Genomic DNA, 20691 nt, shown 5'->3' on the forward strand with positions numbered 1-20691 from the left:
TCGATTTGATTTATTTCCATCTATGGCTCAAGTCTTTTCTTTTTTTTTGTCACCCAATGGAGGAATTGCTTGTTGTAGCACAAGCTCTCACCAGATGGCGCTCAAGTGCCAGAAAGCAAACGACCACGTTTTGCTCATTTTCTTTCTTTGCTTTAATATAAAACCCAAGAGAAACATTTGCAAAGTGTTGACGGACATTCTTTTGGAACGGGTGACGTCACACGGCGAACGGCTGCGTGATTGCCAAGAAAGGTCGCCACGGCGAGCGCACCAACGTCCTCGGCGCTCTGAGCGTCCACTTTCCGTCTTCTTTGCAGGTGCGTGCAGAAAAGTGATTTTGCCGCCCAAGAGGGGCCAAGAGTTACCTTGCGCCGGCGCCCGCCGCGCGGGTCCCGCCTACGCCGACAGGTCGTTGTTCTCAAAGCGCTCCTGCTCGTAGGCCTCGGCCGCCACCTTGCGGCCTCCGAACCAGCGGCGGTCGAGCGCCCGCACGGCTCGGTTCATCTCGGCCGTGTGGTTGAACTCCACGAAGATCTTGATGACCACGGCGGCGTCGTCGTCCTCGCCCTGCCGCTCCTGGTAGATGACCACGCGCTTCACCTGGCCGAACTTGCCGCACTCCTCCGTCACCTCGCCCTCCAGCTGGTCGTCGATGTCGTCCTGGCCCACCATGTTCCGCAGCACCATCACGCGAGACTGACAAAGGGAAAACAAAACAAACAAACAAACAAACATCACGTCCCGGTCACAACCAACGTTATTTGAGGCAACTAAAACAAACCAAAAAAATAACATTCAAAAAACTATTTCGTTAACAAAATCAAATCAAAATGCTTTTTAAAAAACAAAAACTGAAACTGCTCTTTGTGTTTACCAAACGAGAACTAACGAGAATGACAGCAAAAAAAAAAGAAAAAAAAAGAAAAAGTGCTTCGTTTTAGTCTTTTGTAATTAACTGAACGCCTTTGGGGATGATTTTCAAATGTGATTTCAAATACATTTTTTGGATATGAACCACAATACGGACGTTTGAAAGTGGGTCACACACAAGTGATGTCATCGAGCGGCAGCCAATAGAAAAACACCAAAAGATGACATTGCTCCCATGCTGTTGTTTTTTAAATATTGCACACAAGTAATTCATATTTAAAAAAACAAACAAACCTAAAATTAATACTGAAACTAAAACAAAGCATTTATTAAATGAGTAACAGAAAAAAACAAAAAAAACAAAACTAAAACTAAAGTAACACGAAGCATTTATGAAATGGCTACCAGAATCTTTTTTCCTAAGTAAAATTTGACAACAGAAATGCCATTTTCTCGTCCTCCAATAAAGACAAATGTGGTTTTCTTAGGTTGAGCAGCTGTGATCAAAATGAACACGTTTGATTGAAAGTGAGACGACATTTCAAAATGGTGGCCACAACGAACGCTCGTCCAATCAAGTTTCCTTCTAGTCGTGTGTGTTTACTTTGTGATTGCGTACGATCTTGTTGATGTCGTCAGCCACTCTGCTGGGGTCCGAGTGCGCCCCCTGCTGGAGCTCCTCCTCCGTCCTCGGGCCAGGGGGCGTGGCCAGGACGGGATTGACCAGCGCCACTTGAGGAAGCCCGGGTCGAGCCGGGGTCACGCCTGAAACGGTGCCGTCACAACGGCGGGGGGTCAGGGAGCGGGAGGAGGTGGGCGGGGATTGGACGGGTGGGCGGGGATCGGTCGGAGGCTTTCCCCACCTGTGATGACGCCCGGAGCCTGAGCCGCCATGACGCCTTGCGGCAGGCCGGCCAGCGCTCGCAGCACCGACGTGCCCATTGGATCCTGAAAGCGGGAAAAAGTTCAAAAACCCAATCCCCATTGGACTCAGCCAATCAGAGAAAGGTGAAAGGGAAGAACCGCACTCCGTTGGCTTTTTCAACTGAACTTGATTCAACACTGTCAAAACATTGAAAAAAAACAAAAACAAAAACCCTTTATAGCAGCAAACATTTTGTCTTGTCTTGAAGGAAAGCTAAATTCGTTTTGGAAAAATCCCTTTCATTTCTAAACATAAAATGTATTTTTCCTGCAAACAAATTCAAAGTAGCAAAAATCTAAATGATTTGCAATTCAACTTTTCATCCTTTGACATTTTTTCCTGCTAAACGACTTGAAAGTGAAAATGACTCCAATCCGGTTTTGGGAAAAGTCATGAAAAAGTCACTTACTTTTACTGATGACCTTTTTGAATTGAAAATGACTGACATTTTTGGGACATTTTCTAGTTACTTTTGACAAGTCTTCTGCTTTTTATAAAAGGAGGTCCCACCGACGGGAGGCCCCGGGGACGACCCAGGACACGTCGGAGAGACGTCTGTCCCTCGGCTGGCCTGGGAACAAACGCCTCGGGATCCCGCCACAAAAATGGATGGATGGATGGCTGGAAAACTAAGTCAAACTAACCTGTTATTATTATAGCATGAATGTCCTTTGTTTTAGTCTTTGGTAATTAATTGAATGCATGAGCTGATTTGAAGTCAATTAAAGGGATACTTGACTTCTTTAGACATTTTGAAATTGAAAAATGTGTTTTGAAAGCTACTAATTGGATGTGAAAAATAATGAAAGTATCAAAATAATTATAGACAAACTATTCACATTTATTGATGTTTTAAAGTGTGTGACACAGAAGTGATGTCATCTGGCAGCAGCCAATAGAAAAGCACCAAAAGATGACGTCGCTCCCATGCCATTTTTTTCAATATTGTGCACAAGTCGTAACATTTCAAAAACAAAACAAAAAATACTTTACTAGCCTTTTTGAAAGAACTAAAAGTAATCAAAACCAATTCAAACTAACACCATATAAAAGAAAAAAAAAAAATGAAAAAATGAGGTTGCCTGAAAAATTCCAAAGCCGTAATAATCCGTCCTGGGTGTGGACAAAAACAAGGACGCGAGGACGCACCTGTCCGGTGAGGTTGGCGGCCATGTTGAGTCCCCCGCAGGCGCTGATGAGCGGCACGGGCGGCGTGACGGCCTTGCCCACGCGCAAGTACTGCCCTCCGAGGTCAAACAGGTTCATGGAGGCCACCGCGTCCACCGCCGCCTGGGGCTTGTCGTACTCTGCGGGGCAGACGGCGTCAGTGGCGGCGGGCCAGACGCGGCGCTAGCGGGGGCTCACCGATGTAGCCGTAGCTTCTGTGTCGGCCGGTGGCGGGCTCGCGGGCCAGCACGCACGACTTGATCTTGCCGAAGGCCTCGAAGACGCTGCGGATGTCGCCGTCCGACAGGTCGCGGTGGACCGACGCCACGTAGATCCGGTTGAAGGCGCGCGCCTCCTCCGCCAGCTGCTCGATGATGGGCAGCGCCTGGCCGATGTTGCTGGGACGGCCCACCTGATCACGGACGCAGCCGCTCGTTAAGCGCAACTGGCAATTTGGTCAATGACCACAATGAAAACAATAAGTCACACGATCCAAAGAGCAAAGAAACGCTCACAAATGTTCACCAGGGTTATTACACTTTTGCAAGTTTTTATTTTAGTTAGTTTTGACTTTTCCTTTTTAAATTGAGTTGGTTTGAATTCATTTTCAGGGTGCTTCTGTTAGTTTTTTACTTTTATTTATTATTATTCTTATATATGAAACTTAAAAGGAACAAAAGCACCTTGAAAACGAACTCAATTTAAAAAAGGAAATTCAAAGCGACTCCCAAACTAAAAGTAAGCCTGAGTAGAAGTTGTGCAAAAGTCCAATTTGCGCAAAGGAGCCAATTGTCACTTAGCGACGAGCGTTTTTGTCCCACCTTAATGTTTCGGCCTCCCAGGACCACCGAGTTCATCTGGTCCAGAGCCAGCTGGGCCGCTTCCGGCGTCTCGTACTCCACAAAGGCGAAACCCTGAACGGAGGACGGGACACATTCTTGGTGGCGCCAAGATTGTGATTGTGCGCACGCACGCACGTGACCTCTGACCTTGTGCTTCATGGTGACCGAGTCCCAGGACATGTCGATGCTTTTGATGGGTCCGAAGGGGACGAAGGCCTGCCGGATGGTGTCCTCGCCCAGCTCGTAGTAGATGGAGCCCACGTACACGCGGCACATGATGGCCAGCGCGCGCTGACGTTGCGCCGCCACCTCATCGCGCCAAACAAATAGTTTGCATACATATGACTAGATGGCCCATAGGAAAAGACTTTGGAGGTGGCCGGGCGGCCATATTGCTCCTCCCAACAAACCTCTCTCCACACACCATCCAACATTTCAGCCACTATTTAGTGGAAACCAGGGCTGGAAACCTCACCTCACCATATGATACCATAGGCCATACAAGGCTCACGATAACGACGAGCTCACGATATGATGATAGCGCCATTATCAATATATTGGTCAAGGAATACATCCGAGATCATCTACAACAATTAAACTACTCAGGACATAAACCGACGAGAAAATCGGTTCTTTTTGTACCATCACTGAAACACAATATTCAAACTGCTGTCTTCTTCACATTGAGTACTTTTGTGCAGGTTTTTTTTTTTTTTAAACAAATACGAATTTGTGTCTTTTTTATTGTCATGCAACATGTCAGTCACAGCATCAATTGTTTCATTTTATAAACTGTGACATCATTTTTTTTGTGTAACATTGCAAATGTATATCAATAAAATGACTTTAATACTAAATCCAATGCAATCAATATTAAGTTGCACTAAACAAAATCCACGATGACAGCAAGGCCACGGAAAGTGAACCGCGTTATAGCGAGGGAAGACTCGAGGTGATACAAAAGCCTGCTGGCGAGGTGGGAGGAACAAGATGGCCGCCCTGTGACTTCAACGGCTTGCGCTGGCGCGTATACGGCCTAGCGGCTATCCAGTCATATATACAAGTCAGTGGCAGAAACAAACAAAGGAGCACTTACTGACTGCAGAGGTGAAAGTTCTCCCAAACCCACCGACAAGGACGCCATCTGACACACAAACGGGTCAACGTGAAGACAAAGTGGAACCACAACAGCAATATCGTGAGATGGCGATAGTCAAATTGCCACAATGTATCATCATGCCACGATATTAAAAGCAGCGCAGCTTTTCAAAATCTCAAATTGATATCCATTTGTGCGCTTCTAGCACCTTCTGGTGGATACCAAGTTTCATAATTAATTAGCAATAATTAATATTAAATAAGGTAATTAAATAAATAAATAATATAAATACAAATATAGTAGAATAAAAAATTACTACTATTCATAATGAATAATTATTCATGTCAAATAAAAAATAAATATAAAATAAATCACTAAAACCTAATATACAATAAAAATGTGAAATAATGTGTACCTGCAGTCCGCTGAGATGCTGCTGTTGCTGCTGAGCCAGAGTCTGCCGGGCCAAGACATTCCGGATGCTCTGCTCCATGGCGTACTTCTTGGCCTGGCCGGGGAAACGGCCAATCACAGGACACGGGGAACAATTCAACGTTAGCGTGTGACGATATATCAATATCGTGATAAATCCTGACGCTTTTGTCTCCCGATAGATTGTTGATATGCCTATGCAAGTATCGGGATATTTGGAGTTAATAACCGGCCACTAGAACGGCTCAATGACTTATGGAGCAATTACTTGACAGGCCACTAGGGGGAGCGCCTCATAAGAGTGGCATGGAAATGGACGCAAGTCTTCAGGCGAACAAGACTCATCAGTTTACTTTGACTTGTCTCACTTTTGCATACATTTCTATGAAATATCTGGATTTTATCTTCAATTTCAACATTTTAAAAAATATTTTATGTCTCCACTTTTTGAAGCACACAATTTCTGAGGAATATTAATATTGATTTCATTGGATTTAATATTTAAGTCATTTATTTACTTTTGCAATGTTAGACAAAAAAATGTGTCACAGTTTATAAAATGAAACTACTGACTATGTTACTGATTGACATGTTGCATCACAACGTTTACGAAAGAAATTTGTTGACAGAAAGTTGTCCCTGTTCAGAAGACATTTGTATTTGTTTAAAAAAAATAAATAAAATAAAAATACACGAAAGTACTCAGTGTGAAGAAGACCGGTTTTAATATTGTGTTTCAGTGATGGCACAAAAAGAAACAATTTTCTCATTGGGAAAAAAAACAACAAAAACATATATGTCTTGAGTAATCTATCGTAGATTATGGTGGATTTATGACCTGACCAATATATCGATAATCGCGGTATGGTCATATCGTGACATAATCGTTATCGTGAGACTTGTATCGTAAGGTACCAACAGGTTTTCACCACTAATTCAACGCCAGCTAATGGCCTATCAAATTAATTTGGCTATCAATTAATGGTTCAGATGCCACACCAATCACCATATTGATGACCCCCCCACCCCCAAAAAAAAAACAAAAAACAGAACTTGCAGGCCTAACTCCACTTTGGAGAAAGGAGCGGAGTGGCGTTACCTTCTGCAGCGCCTCCTGTTGGTCGGGGGTGAGCGGCGGCAGGCCGAGCCTCGTCGTCGTCGTCGTGGTTGTGGTGGTCGCGTTGCCCTGTCCGTTCTCCATGACGAGCATGCGCAGTGGCATCCCAGCGACCGCTGGCGGCCTTATTCCGTTGCCCTTGGCGACGCCATTCAAGTGGATTTGCAGCAACACTTTCAACTTTCCAACCGTCAACTCGTTGCTTTTGTAATCAAACGTGACACAACTTTCGAGAGGACGCGACTCCAAAATTGTCATAGAGTTTCATAGTTCATAGTGTCGACAAGCTACAGCGAACTCAAACGTCTAGTCTTCAAAAACATAATTCCGTTTTTGGGCCGGAAAATGTTATGAATATTGACGGAAGGTCGGCACGCAACGTGAGCGACAAACGCGCATATGGGATCACTCGGTTAGCATTAGCTTAGCATGTCTCCGTCGAAGGAACAATTGTCCAGAATGAAAGCGTCTCATGTTCCTACCGCATACGCAACGAGCGCCCTAAACTCGAACTTAAGTCGGGTTCTGAACGTGTGCGTGTGTGTAGTTGGGAGTGTTCGGTTCGGTCTAAAAACTGATATCTAGAATTTTTTGGGGGGCTAATGTGCGCGTCCAAGCGTCACTCGTGTGACTGAGCAGCTCCGGGACAACTACGTCACTTCCGTTGACCGCGCTTCAGTCTTGATCTCGTACACGATAAAACTTACAAATTCAGCTAGAAATTTCAACAAATGAATTTCACTTTTCGATTATTATTATTTTTTTTTAGTATGGTTGATGTTTGGCCGCTTTAGTCCTGATATCCAAGTCCCGTAAACTGAAATATGTACAGTATGTCCAGTTAAAAGTATCGATCCCCTTTGTCATTTTTTTTTTTTTTTTTTAAGATGTACATTATAGTGATGCCTCACTATACGCAGGGGACAGGGACAGTACAGCGAATAGCAAATATGTATCTAGAAAAAAAAATACTATCACCTCCAATTTAAAAAATATATAATTCATTCAGTGGCCAGATGAACCTTTTTGTTACTTTCCAACCTCGTGTATCGTATCGTGTGTCGCTCGTATTTTTAAACCAGTGTTTCTCAATTCCGGTCCCCAGGGCCCCCCTATCCAGCCTGTATTCCATGTCTCCCAATTCCCAATGACAGCTAATCAGCAAGATCTGGAGAAGACTGAAAACGATCCTCACCTGCGTTGGAATTGGGAGACATGGAAAACAGGCTGGATAGGGAGCCCTGTGTTTGTTTGTTTTGTTTTTTTTAAATAAATAAACAAACACGTTTGTCTTTGTATCATTGTGGGGACTTGTCATTGCCATAATGCATTTCCCTAACCTCGACCATAATCCAATTCAAAGCTAAACTCTAAAACCAAGTCTTGACCCTGAAAAAGCGGTCTGAACTTGTGGGGGCCACCAAAATGTCCCCAGTTACAAGTCGATCCCCACAAAGGAAGTTAAACATGGAAAAAAAAAAAACACGTGTATGGGCCCCACAATGTAGCAAGCACCCTCGTAGTCTTGGGATTCATCGAGCCAGACTTCCCTCCGCAATTTATTTCATTGTGAAAATGTCAAAAATGTTGCATACACCCGCCACAGTCTGACGATGAATATTGCATTTGTGGACGATGAATGAAGCCGCAAACTCAGTTTACGAACGTCACATGAGCAAACCAAGAAAAAAAAAAAAAAAAAGGCGAGCTGTGATTGGTTATAAGCCTTATGCTGCATTCGAGGATAATCGGAAGTCGGATATATCAGAGTTGATTTTTCCCACTTTCGACCTGAAAGTAAACAACCAAAATGGTGGATAGTGATACATTGTTTTCCTTTTCTTTTTTGGTCCTCAAAAAACATTTTGATCTCCAGCAAACTTGCCTGCAAGCAATTTTGCTTCATTTATTGTTTTTATCTTATTTCATAAGCATTCCATAGTTAAGTAGTTGACCATATAATTTCATGTAGGGAGATAGCGGCATACCGTCACGTACGTTGTATTACGTGGAGTTATGTCCAATATTTATGAATGAAGAAAGCAAGCTAGTTTTATACTCCAGTAAACTTTGTAATCCGTCGATGAAGTCAGGGTGGTATTGAATACAGAAAAAAATAATAATCAGAATGAAAGGGGGCGTTCCCGTACACACTTCCTGGTTGAACTCGGAAAAGTCCCACTTCTGACCATCCTCGAATGCAACATAAGCCCTTCGGCACAGCGATGTCATCTTCTGTTGACAGCGAGTGTCAAAATGGCCGCCCACTCCCCACTCCTCTTAAAAAAAAGAAAGCAACCTGAATCCAATTCCCAAGTTTAGACCAATAGGGGGGGGGGGGCAAGTGTCGACTCGACATCTTGAAGTCCACAACTACATCCACGCGGTGATCGTGTTGGTGACGCATGAAACGAGTATTTGAATCCCATTTCGGTCCAGCGTCCAAGATGGATGTGCCGGCACCGGATGCCCTCTTGGCGTCATGAAACATGTCATGTTGCCCGTAGCGGACGCTTTGCACAGTCATCAGTAAATAAGCGCTCAACACGTGATTTGACAACATCAGCAAACGGCACTTGGCATTAGCATGGCGCTGATGGAGCGCTATAAATAAATCAAGTCCCGAGTCCAGCGGCGTGGCGACCGTTTGCGACAGCACCTAGAAGGGCATCCCTGCGGAGATCTGCCGGGCCACTCGCTCGTCCGGACTCTCCTCCTTGTCCTTGCGCTCGCGGTTCCAGTCCTTGAGTCCGGCGGGCAGCGTGGTGTCCTCGTCCTCGCCTCCCGTGCCCTCCACCAGCTCCTCGTACGTCGACTTCTCCGCGAAAGGACGCTTTCCCAGCAGCTCCACCATGTCGTTCTTGTCCAGAACCTCCTTCTCCAGCAGCCGCAGCGCCACCTTCAGGGAGACAAGCACAGTGCAACGGAGCGTGCGCAAGAAGCAGCCGGAAAGAAGGCAGTCGGGTTCCCGTCACCTTCTCCACCTCGGCCTTCTTGTCGCCGAGCAGGCGCTGGGTTCGGCGGTAGGCGTCGTCGATGAGGGCGCGGACCTCGGCGTCAATCAGGCGCGCCGTGGCCTCGCTGTACGGCTTCTCCAGGACCATCTCGCCCTGCCGGGGGAGATCGAAGGACACCTGGCCCACCTTGGCGTTCATCCCGAACTGCACGATCTGCGAGAACCCACAAAAAAGCCCGCCACCGTGAGGTCACACGGCCGATCACGGGGCGAAAAACTCCAGGCGCGACGGCTGACCTGCGCGTAGGCGCTCTGCGTGACCTTGCGGAGGTCGTCCTGAGCGCCCGTGGTCACCCTGCCGAAGAAGATCTCCTCGGACACGCGCCCCCCCAGCGTCATGCACATGCGGTCCAGCAGCTGCTCCGTGGTGTACAGGTACTGCTCCTTGGGGAGGTACTGCGCGTAGCCCAGGCCACGACCCCGGGGGATGATGGACACCTGCACATGGCAACGTGCCGTCAACCGGACGGACCAGGTCGCCAGACGTTCGGCCGAGAGCGCAGGGGCCCACCTTGAGCAGCGGGTCGGCGTGCTCCAGGAACCAGCCGGCCACGGCGTGTCCCGCCTCGTGATAGGCCACCGTCTTCTTCTCCTCCGGCTGGAGGACCTGCGTCTTCTTTTCCAGGCCTGAAAAGTGGAAGGAGGAGCGGCGTGTTTGCGAGTATCGTGGGGCCACGCGGGGACCCGGCGGCATGTTAGATCGGGGCTCTTAATTATTCGACAGATGACCTGGGCTAGGCCCTTTGTGTCGCTGTGACTTGTCCTGAATTGGCAGATTCCCATCTATCTCTCTGGCGCACATTTATCCAGTTAAAAGCAGTTAAGGCCGTCAGGTCACACATTTTTACACGGGAGAGGCAGCGGTGGGGGTGGACGGCCAAGGGAGGTATAAGATTAGCGACCCTTTTGAGAGGGGCAGACCTTGTTCCGCATTCAGCAGATAAGGCTCCACAGCTGTGAACTCCATCTTTCTGGCATCCACTAAATAGTTCAACTGAGAATATGTATGTCTCATGGATGTTATTATTTAGTATAACAAGCATTCAAGATAAAAGAACCGGTGGAAGTCGACAGGCACGTACCTCCGATGACCCTCTCGATGGCCTGCTCAAAGTGTTTCTGCTCGATGGCGTCGCACAGGTGTCGCGCGGCAATGAGGGCCGCCTCGTTGCAAACGTTGGCGATGTCGGCGCCTGGTGACAAACAAAGAAAAACAAAAAAACCGTGAGACTGATTTTTTTGGGGGGTGGGACACCAAATCGAGCCACATGTAAGGTCTTCCTTCTTGCTGCCTATCGCTGACTTGCCAAAGGTTTGAAGTCAAAGGAGCTTAGGACCCTCCATCCATCCATCCATCCATCCATCCATCACCTCGCGCTGAACCGAGGTCGGGTCGCAAGGGTAGTAGCTTTAGCAAGGAAACCCAGACTTCCCTCTCCCCAGTCACTTCATCCAGATCCTTTCCAAGGTGTTCCCAGGCCAGCTGAGAGACACAAGACTCGACAGCATGGGGCATTCCCGGGACCTCCTATGGGTGGGACATGCTCAGAACTCCTCTCCAGGCGAGTGTCCAGGACTGGAGGCATCCGAACCAGCTGCCCGAGTCATCTCAGCTGGCTCCTCTCAACACAGAGGAGCTGCGGCTCGAATCCAAGTCACTCCTGGATGAGCGAGTTTCTCACCCGATCTCTACGGCAGAGCCCGGACACCATGCGGAGGAAACTCATTCGGGCCGCTTGTATCCGGGATCTTGTGCTTTTGGTCACGGCCCACATCTCGTGCCCACAGGTGAGGGTACGAACGTAGATGGACTGCTAAATCAACCGACCTCGTTCACCACGATGGACCAATACAGAGTCTGCATCGCTGCAGATGCTACTCCTATCCGTCTGTCCGCCTCCCACTCCATCCGCAACATACTTGAACACGTGTCCGACCGGGATGGGGCACGCCACCCTTCTCCGACTGAGGACCATGCTCTGGGATTTGGTGGTGCTGATCTTCATCCCAGCCGCTTCACAGCGAGAGTTGGAGATCACTAATTGCACCACATCATCGCCAATCAACAGAGATGCAATGCTGAGGCCAAACTGGACCCCCTCAACCCCTCGGCTGCGCCTAGAAATCCTGCCCAGCAAGGTTCTGAGCAGAATCAGTGACCAACGTTGGCAGAGTCCAACTGTCACTGGGAAGGAATCTGGCTTACTATGGACTTTCGCACTATTCGAGTTAGTAATGTTTCGTATCATAGACTGTGTCAACTGTTCCCCATTCGGCATCCATTGCAGCCTGGTCATCCTGGAAGGGGGATTTCCACATCTGCAGCCCCTTCTCAAGGTTTCTTTTTCTTTTAAAAGTTTTTCCTCGCCCTTTTGTGGTTTGATCAGGGCATGTCGTTGCGTGCCAACTGTGGGCAAGTGAAGCAAGTGAATAAACTTGACTTGCCTGCTGACAATGCGGACCAAACTGACACTGGTCGTACAGCCCGTATCAGGGGACTCGGGGGAGACGCAGGGTGGTTTTCGTCCCGGCCGTGGAACAGTGGACCAGTTCTACACTCTTCCTCCAGGGTGCATTGGAGTTTGCCCAACCAGTCTCCATGTGTTTCGTGGACTTGGAGAATGGGAGTACTATGGGGGGCATAGTACTCCCTGAGGGACACGGTCGAATGCAGGGAGGCTGTGGAGCGTGATCCATTGATAGTCGGAACACGGCCACGGATGGGGACCACCACCCCGGTCGGCCAGTCCGGAGACACGGTCCCCGATGGCCACACGATGTTGAGTCAACCAGTTTCGGACTTTTTCTTTCACTTTCAGGAGCTTGTGAATGGCTTTTCTGCGAGTTGCGTCGGTGTTGAACCTGAACGAGTTCAAAGATGCCAACGTGAACTCAAGGTCGTGTATTTCTGTCTGATGAACATTTTGGTGGACACGTTTTCTGGGGTCTGTCAACCATTCGCAGGTAGCTTGTGGCGTTACAGAAGACGAGGGAAGGTTTAGTTTGTTTGCTGATTCAAGTCGTCTTCCCTTCCCAATCTCGCACGGTGAAAGCTGCAGCTGGTGTGGACGCAAATGGAAATCAAGCGTGACATGACGACGACGATAAAGTGTGTCAGTTTTAATATCGCCCTTATGGTTACACACGTGCGTCCCCAGCTTGATTCATTGCGGTGATGACACCTGCCCGTCCGATAGCGGGCTCGGACTTGGCCGTCCGTCCGCATCTTGTGAAGTCGCTCCAGGAACAAAAGTTGGGCACTTGCATGCAAGCTTTCATTTCATTCAGCGTTTGTTGAATCGTCGGTTTTTCCCCGTCTGGCGACGCCGGCAAAGCTTGTGGCGACTCTCTGGGCGCACACGGAGAGCTTACCTGAGAAACCAGGCGTGAGCGCCGCCATCTTGCGGGCCAAGGCGTCTTTATCCGTGACAGGGTCCAACTTGAGAGGGCGAAGGTGGACTTTGAAGATGGACACTCGGCCTTTGATGTCGGGAGGACCTGAAACGACAGCGACCGTGACGACGACGCTGGACGACGCGGCGCTCACGTGCTGCTCGCTCGCTCGCTCGCCCACCGATGTAAATCTGCCTGTCGAAGCGCCCCGGCCGGAGGAGCGCCGGGTCCAAGATGTCCGCTCGGTTGGTTCCCGCCAGCACCACCACGTTGGTTGCTGTGTTGAAGCCTGCAACACGCACGGCTCGCTTCAGGCTACAAAGCATCAAATCCAAATTGAGAAGAAGAATGCGGCGCAACGAGCCGGACTTCAAAATGTCACCGCCAACCTACAGCGGACTACGCAAGCTATCATTGGTTGAAAACGGAAAAAAAGGCTTCACCTCCGACTGCCCGTGAAACGCAGTCAAATGGAACCTTTTTGGAGACATTGTTAGACGGACCCACAAACATGCGCTGTTTGGAAGTTGCTCTTCAAATATCTCTTGCTAAAGGTAAGAAAATTATCCATGCTAACCACGAGCATGCAAACCGAGTTTTCCCATGAGAGTTATGTGCTTGTGTTCATCACGTAATTATTTTTTTTTTGACGAGTGTTCATTTTGTCTGCCATTTTAAAATTTGGAGTCTAATTTCAGTCACGCTCGTTAGTTTTTATCAGAGTCAGTCAACCTCATACCATTTTTATAAATCGAGCATTTGAGTCTTTTAGTCCAAGAAAACCATTTTGTCTCTTTTTAGTCAACCAAAACGGTCAATGTTTTAGTCAGGGCAACCATTTTATCCCTTGTCAGATCTAAAACTATTTCACATAAACTTTTCGGATGTTTTGGATGAAAAACAACTTGGCACACAGTTACAGTGGCTACTACGGCTCCATGTTATGAACTAGTTAGTTAGTTAGTAGTGGCAGTAACATTCTAGCCATTGGATTCATGTTAAATTATAACTACATATTTTTTTTTAACCTTTCACCATGAATCCACCTCCTATCTGTCCCATGACAATTTTTTTGTTTCTTCCTTTAAATATGTATTTTTACTTCAACGTGTATTTTGTCCACTTTTGTTCATATGTTCAAAACCAATAATGCAAATTGTGCTGCGTCACATGACAACGTCAGTCGTGACAGATTAGCAGACAAGATTTTACAAAAATCGTATCATTTCCGTCTCGTTTTTGTTCCTGAACTAAAAAGTCCGTCGATTTGAGTCCCGTTTTAATGACGTGAAGGACATTTTCGTCCCGTCTTCTCGAGTTGACGAAAATGCAGACCAATTTCGTCCCACTGATTGTTTCTGCATGAGGTGAAAAGGGCGTGTTGACCAAATGATTTTTGTTGAGAAAATGAACAGCGGGCGAGAGAAAAGCATCCAAAATGGCGACAGGCTGACCGTCCATCTCGACCAGCAGCTGGTTCAAGGTGTTCTCCTGCTCGCTCTGGCCGCCGAAGTTGCCCCGCCCGCGCTTGCGTCCCACCGCGTCGATCTCGTCGATGAAGAGGATGCAGGGCGCGTTCTTCCTGGCCATGACGAACAGATCTCGGACCTGCGCGGGAAAGCGCCGTCAGCTGCGCGGTCGCGACAAAGCGATCGATCGATCCATCGAGGGCTCACCCGGGCCGGGCCCACGCCCACAAACATCTCCAGGAACTCGGAGCCGTTGACGGTGATGAAGGGGACGTTGGCCTCGCCCGCCGTGGCCTTGGCCAGGAGCGTCTTGCCCGTTCCCGGAGGTCCCGTCAGGATGGCGCCCTGGCGACGGACAGCGTCAGGGGACCCGCTAACCTTTCCCCTTTCCCCTTTCCCCTCCCGCCTCCCCACGCCAGCTGACCTTGGGGATCTTGGCGCCGAGGTCCTGGTACTGCTTGGGGTTCTTGAGGAAGTTGACAAACTCCATGATCTCCAGCTTGGCCTCCTCGCAGCCGGCCACGTCTTTGAACTTGACGTCGATTTCGTCCTTGAGGATCTTGGCGGTGGTCTCGCTGACGCTGAACAGGCCGCCCATGCCGCCGCGGCCCGGCCGGCCCGCCCCCGCCGGCCCTCGCCGCAGCATGAACAGCAGGAAGCCGATGATGAGGGCGGTGGGCAGCATGCTCAGGAGGAAGGTCCTGGCGTCAAAACAAAAACAAAAACATGCCGTCAACAAGATGCTCCACGGCAACTTTTCAATTAGTCACAAGGCCGAAACACGAGGGCCCGACCGCTACGCATTTTTTGGGGCCGATGCTTGGCAGAAAAAAATACCAATTCAGCTGCCCATTATTGAAAAATAGTTAGAATGCATCAAATGAAGCCCTTCCCCAATTCCTTTTGCCTTTCAGATCGTCTACTTTGAATGACAAGTCCACTTTCACAGTATCGGAAACTTCGTTTTAAGGGGAATATAATCGGCCATTTGGCCCAATAATCCGCGGCCGATGAATCAGTCGGGCCCTACTTAAACACCAGCTGTTTCCAAGGATTGGAGTAAAAACGTGTTTTTCTTCACGTGAGCAAAATACATTTTGAATGAGGAGTTAGCGTGAAGGTGGACGACGGACAATCCGTCACTCTTCTCGTACATCGACAAGCGACGTTCCCGTTTGTTGTGGACGCTCGCGTCGTCCATGAAGTCAAGAAAATGGAGCCGATATTTGCAAGCGGACGGGAAGGCGTCTCACCCGTCGCTCTCGGTGGAGTAGACGACGGGTACGCGGCTCTCGCCCTCGATGCCCAACTCGTACTGGACGCTCTCCAGGTTCCTCTCAAACGTGTCCACGCTGCCGATGTTGAACCACACGTACTGCTGCCGGGACAAAAACACCACTTACTTCCTGTCAGGTGACTTCAAGGCCAAGTCAAAATATGATGTTCTATGCAAAAAACAAAACAAAAGAGATATTGTCGGGAACTTCCAGGGTCATCAGTATTTTAAGATAAATTCAAAACTAAGCAGGTAAATGAATAAATAAATAAATAAATAAAGTTTTCTACTGTCGTTTTAACAAAATTTCAACATAATGTCTACATTTATTTTTTTTATGTTATTTTTTTTATAAATGAAAAAGTGTTGGGACTTCCCAGTGCCAGCAGTGACAAATGTATGTAAAATGAAATAAAAATGAAATCTAATTTGGGGTTTTGGTCAGGATTCAAAAGACGGTGAAAAATTGTGGGAATATGTTGGAAATGTCTTTGTACAAAGTTTCTGTGAACATCTTACAAATCCTGATGAAAATTTGCTAGACGTTCGCAAGCATTCGCTGCTCGGTGAGATTCCAGCTTTAATCGGCCTTCGGATTCGTCAAAAAGCCCAATGCCGATATTTGTCAAAGTGCCAAATATCGGCAGCGATAATCGGCCCGGCCGATAATCGGTCTCTCCCTAGTTTGCTTTCCCCTTGTCACATACGGCGACTTGGCGGGACTTCCTGTCCGGTGGACGACAAGATGCAAGATGGCCGACTCACCCCGTCCACGGGCATCTTTCCGGGAGAGAAGACCACTTTGACGTAGCGCTTGTTCACCACCTCCAGTCTGTCCACCTGCGGCACAAAAGACGAGGAGGAGGAGCCGCGTCGTCGTTTTCCTCGTCGGCGTCGGCCGTCGAAGCCGTCAAAGCCGGCCTCGGCCTCGTTGCCTCACCACTCCTTTGGACAGGAAGTTGTTGACAAAGTCCTTCCAGGTGACCTCTCGGCCTCCGTCCCGGAACAGGAAGTAATACGCGACGGTGCTCCAGAAGGCCACGCCGCTCAATAAGTACATCCGGAACTCCTTCTCGTCCCACGGAATGTCGCCCTGCAAGCAAAAAAATAAAAAATAAAAAAGTCCTCACTTCTCATCCACTCTGGATTGCTTTCGGGGTCGTGTTGAAACACGTCGCGGTGCCAAGAGCGGACGGGAAGTCAACGTTAGTCAGCAAAAATCTCACAAAGGCGTCGTTTCCAAATTGCGGCTTTAAGGAGTCCGTCAAAAGCAAAAAACGCTCCAACGCTACGCGCAGAAGAACGACACAAAATAAGACTTTTCACACAAGTCTGATTCGAAGCGCGTCAAGGGACGAGCTATGAACAACATTTCTACTGCAATTCATACCATTCTAGACTGAAAATAAGATGACCATTCGCCTGTTAGCACACGTACGAACGACCAACCATGCTAACGGCTGACGACAAACTCGAGGTCCAACGTCAATTCATATCAGCAACGTTATTTGCACCTCACAGTTCTGACATTTACACGGCTCCAAATGACGTTTGCTTGAATAATCAGTGTGTGTTTTTTTCCATCAGGTACATAAATGGCAGACACGTTTACATAAAACTGCAAAATTTGAATGAGAAACAGAAAAAAATATTCTCTGACCCTTTTTAACAATTCACAATTACACCAATCAGAAATTCTCCATTTATGATTTTTACACTTGTCACTAGAGGTTTGACGATATCATGATAAATGGTGATACTTTGTCTCCCGATAGATTATCGATACGTCAACGCAACTTTTGGGATATTTGTAGTTAATAACCAGACACGATGACAGCTCCATTGTTCATGGCGTAATGAGCAATGACTTGGTGGGCCACTAGGGGGCGCGCCTCATAAGAGTGGTGGGGAAATGGATGCAAGTCTTCAGGTGAAGAAGACTAGTCAACTTTAGTTTTTATTATTATTATTGTTATATATATTATTTTTTTCATACATATATATACTTATGTTATTATGTAACTAATTATATATATTGACATTATTTTATTATATTTTTTATTTTAATTGATTATTGATATTTATTTTATTTTGTTTGATGTATTATTATTTTTTTATTATATTATTTTGCTTTTATTTATTATTATTATTATTATTATTATTATTATCGATTATCGTAATATACCAATAACCGTGGTATCATCATATTGTGAGCTCATGGTTATGACGAGCCTCGTCTGGCATATGTCATGTTATGGTGATGTCGCCACAAGTTCCAACAACAACTCCAGTTGTTCTCCCCTGCTGTCACTCACAAAATCCAGTTGGTGGCGCCCGACTAACCTTCTGCAGACGGCTGTACCAGTGCGACTCCTTCCGTCCTCCTCGTTTTCCTCCTCCTCCACCGCCGCCACTTCCTGCTCCGCCACCTCCATTTCCTGCTCCGCCCCCTGTGGGCGGTTCCTCTCTGGGCGCGTCATTCGTTTTGTCGTCTGTCGCCACGAGAACAAAAAAATGGAAGGCACAAAAGATGCGTATGGGAGCGCTCAATACGCATATCCAGACATCACCATATGATAATTATCACCATATTGTGGGGAGGTTCAAAAAAAGGTCACAATATTGTAAAAAAGGGAGCTAATACTAAAAAAGACAATATTATGATTTTGTACATAACAGCAATTACAAATATAAAAATATTATAAATTACATATAAATAAATCTAATATATATATTGAGGCACTTAGTTGCTAATGCAAGCCCACATTGACTTCCTCCACATATTGACAAACATATTTCGTGGCCCTTCATCTGGATTTGAAACATAGAAGGGCCAAAACATGCCTTGTGAAAATTCAAATGCACTAAAAAAGACAAACAAAAACAAAACTAGCCACCAGAGGGTGCTACAGCTGCACAAATGGAAATCAACATGACTTTTTGAAAGCGATACTTGACTCATTGAGACAATGTCAGCAGTAAAAAAAAGTCAATATTTTGTCTATAAGGTGGTAACTATTATTTTTCATGCACAATGAATACCTTGAAAAAGTAGTTTTTATACTTGCTGTCGACTGATGATGACATCACCCGTGCTGAGGAAGTAACGACCAATCCTGGCTCAGTTTACTGAGCAAACCCAGTAAAAACAGGTGAGCCACGATTGGCCGTGACCTACTTCCTCAGCACGAGTGATGTCATCATCAGTCGACAGCAAAAACGCGGCTGATGCGACATCTGCAGAGCTCGTGCGGGTTAGCTTAATTACTAAGTTGTGCACCAACTAGTGACAGACCCATATGGTTTTTTAGCACCGATACCAATTCAGATTACTAGTAGTCAAGGAGGCCGATAACCGATATTTCAAGCCGATATTCATTTGCAGTGAAAAAGCAAATTAATGTCAAAATTTAAAAAAAAAATTACATTTGTTGAAATGCCATTTTTGAAATTTTTTTAACACTTTCAAGGTTTTTATTTTATTCTTAAACATATAAAGAAAAGAAAGCTCTCTTTAAAAAATTTGAACAAAAAATTGCAACATGTTTCTTAATAAAAAAAAAAAAAAAAAAAAAAACTTTTTTAAATAAAACGTGTAGGGCCAGCATCTTTTTAGGAAGTGGAAATTGAAAGAAATTCAAAAATGAAAAGTTCCCTGTACCGTAACTGACTGAGCAACAAATGCATGCGAATGGAACTAACTCTTTGGGGGCTTTGATCAGGTTTCAAAAGAGCTTTACAGACAGTCAAAAATTGTCTGAACAATTTGTTTTTGACAAGTACAAACTGTCTGTGAACATGTCAAAGAATCCTGATGAAAATCCAAAATTGGCTACGTTCGCAAGCATTCGCCGCTCAGTGAGATACCAACTTTATCGGCCTTCAGATTGGGAAAATCAATAAATAATCGGCCTGGCCGATAATCGGTCTCTCTAGCGGAAACTGCCGGAAGCGACCGTTTCACACACGTGCGCTTGGAACGTAAGTTGTCGCTCACGTGACGACTTCTTGAAGCAAGTCGGTCAAGTGTCACCTTTGTCTGGCGAGGGAGCCTCCTTGGAATTTTTCTGACTGTCGGGAAAATACTTCTCAAATCCTGCAGACACAAACAAACATGTCGGTGCTTGTTTTTCAGCAAAGGAAATTGATGATGATGATGAAGAACCTTTGGGTGGTCTGGAGGTCAGACTCCTACAGGCCACCATCAGCTCGCTCAACAAACTCCGCCCACTCGCCGCCCGTCTTAATACCTGGCGGACAAACAAAACAAAAACAAAAAGGCTAGGCAACCAACCAGCAGTCATGAGTTCCAAAGACTCAAAGTTGTGCCAAAAGAGATCTCCATCAGCTTCTTTGCACTTGTAAGTGATGACGTCACATGTGTACGCCGATGCATGCGATGTCACCATTTCCGGCCTTTTTAGATTTATGCCATATAATCTTCATTTGACCTACTGATCACGTAGTATCAAGAAAAAGCCACTGCGGCTTTTGAGAAGCTTGCTCAAGGGCACGTCGGACCTGGCGACAAGGAACCATCTTAGCCAGGCCACCCAAGTTTGCGTTTGAGCGACGTTTTATTTCGGGGGTCAGAGTTCGGCCTTGTTTGGCGCTTCACTTGCTCGTCTCGAGCTCGGCTAGCAGTTAGCAAGTTAGCATGAGAAGGAGGACCACCTACCAGCCTGCTGGCGGCAGCGGCGGCGGGCGAAGGAGCGACGAGAAGCCGCAGCGTGTTGCTGCAGCCCGCCGACAGGCGAAGGTAGCGGTGAGCCATTTTCACGCGGGCCGAGGAAACGACGCAAAGCTGTCAAGTTAAGGGCGACTTGTCAAGTTCGACATGGCCGTTCCGTAACCGTTACAATCCGCCATGTTGACTGCTTCTTCTTCTACGTACGCGACGGCAGTTTGTGGCTGAGGGGAAAAAAAGGGAGGGAGCAGTGGCGCAGCGCCCCCTGCTGGGAACAGCGTCGTGCTCGCGTGCTGGTCCGCCGACAAGGTGAACGACACTTCCCATAATGCACCCCTTCGCGATGTGTGTGTGGTTTTTATTCGTTTAAATTCAAGTGTACAGCACAAACTGACATT

At 47.0% G+C, this 20691-nt stretch overlaps 2 protein-coding genes across 4 annotated transcripts; both read right to left on the reverse strand.

Annotated features, from left to right (window-relative positions):
- Positions 1-128: 128 nt before the first annotated feature.
- On the reverse strand, positions 129-7136 carry puf60a (poly-U binding splicing factor a). 2 transcript variants are annotated; one of them, XM_077511773.1, is made up of 10 exons: positions 6435-7136; positions 5319-5411; positions 4901-4948; positions 3952-4113; positions 3784-3876; positions 3161-3374; positions 2945-3102; positions 1734-1818; positions 1490-1635; positions 129-696 (listed from the first exon to the last, which is right to left on the reverse strand). In XM_077511773.1, the coding sequence occupies exons 1-10, from the start codon at positions 6708-6710 to the stop codon at positions 397-399; spliced, it is 1575 nt and encodes a 524-aa protein (XP_077367899.1). In that variant the 5' UTR covers positions 6711-7136; the 3' UTR covers positions 129-396. The 2 variants fall into 2 exon arrangements, with proteins under 2 accessions (XP_077367899.1, XP_077367898.1); XM_077511772.1 differs by having other exon boundaries at positions 1475-1635.
- An 862-nt stretch (positions 7137-7998) lies between these two features.
- afg3l2 (AFG3-like AAA ATPase 2) lies at positions 7999-20558 on the reverse strand. 2 transcript variants are annotated; one of them, XM_077511762.1, is made up of 17 exons: positions 20285-20558; positions 19772-19856; positions 19640-19702; positions 17950-18098; positions 16547-16699; positions 16372-16446; positions 15584-15705; positions 14755-15031; positions 14538-14675; positions 14316-14469; positions 13043-13150; positions 12841-12966; positions 10551-10661; positions 9980-10095; positions 9706-9906; positions 9428-9622; positions 7999-9351 (listed from the first exon to the last, which is right to left on the reverse strand). In XM_077511762.1, exons 1-17 carry the CDS (start codon positions 20378-20380, stop codon positions 9112-9114), a joined length of 2409 nt encoding a protein of 802 aa, XP_077367888.1. In that variant the 5' UTR covers positions 20381-20558; the 3' UTR covers positions 7999-9111. The 2 variants fall into 2 exon arrangements, with proteins under 2 accessions (XP_077367888.1, XP_077367887.1); XM_077511761.1 differs by having other exon boundaries at positions 15584-15708; positions 20285-20557.
- Positions 20559-20691: the final 133 nt, after the last annotated feature.

This window comes from Festucalex cinctus, chromosome 1 (assembly GCF_051991245.1).
Source record: "Festucalex cinctus isolate MCC-2025b chromosome 1, RoL_Fcin_1.0, whole genome shotgun sequence".
In the NCBI taxonomy this organism is placed as follows: Eukaryota; Metazoa; Chordata; class Actinopteri; order Syngnathiformes; family Syngnathidae; genus Festucalex; species Festucalex cinctus.

Coding starts and splice junctions, on each gene's coding strand:
- puf60a (XM_077511772.1), bottom strand. CDS start 6,710: ATGACAATTTTGGAGTCGCGTCCTCTCGAAAGTTGTGTCACGTTTGAT. Junction 4,949..5,318: donor AGCATCTCAGCGGACTGCAG/GTACACATTATT, acceptor TTTGTGTGTCAG/ATGGCGTCCTTGTCGGTGGG. Junction 3,375..3,783: donor TGGGAGGCCGAAACATTAAG/GTGGGACAAAAA, acceptor GTCCGTGATCAG/GTGGGCCGTCCCAGCAACAT.
- afg3l2 (XM_077511761.1), bottom strand. CDS start 20,380: ATGGCTCACCGCTACCTTCGCCTGTCGGCGGGCTGCAGCAACACGCTG. Junction 16,700..17,949: donor GGTACAGCCGTCTGCAGAAG/GTTAGTCGGGCG, acceptor TTTTGCTTGCAG/GGCGACATTCCGTGGGACGA. Junction 9,623..9,705: donor CGCAGAGCGCCTACGCGCAG/GTCAGCCGTCGC, acceptor GGGTTCTCGCAG/ATCGTGCAGTTCGGGATGAA.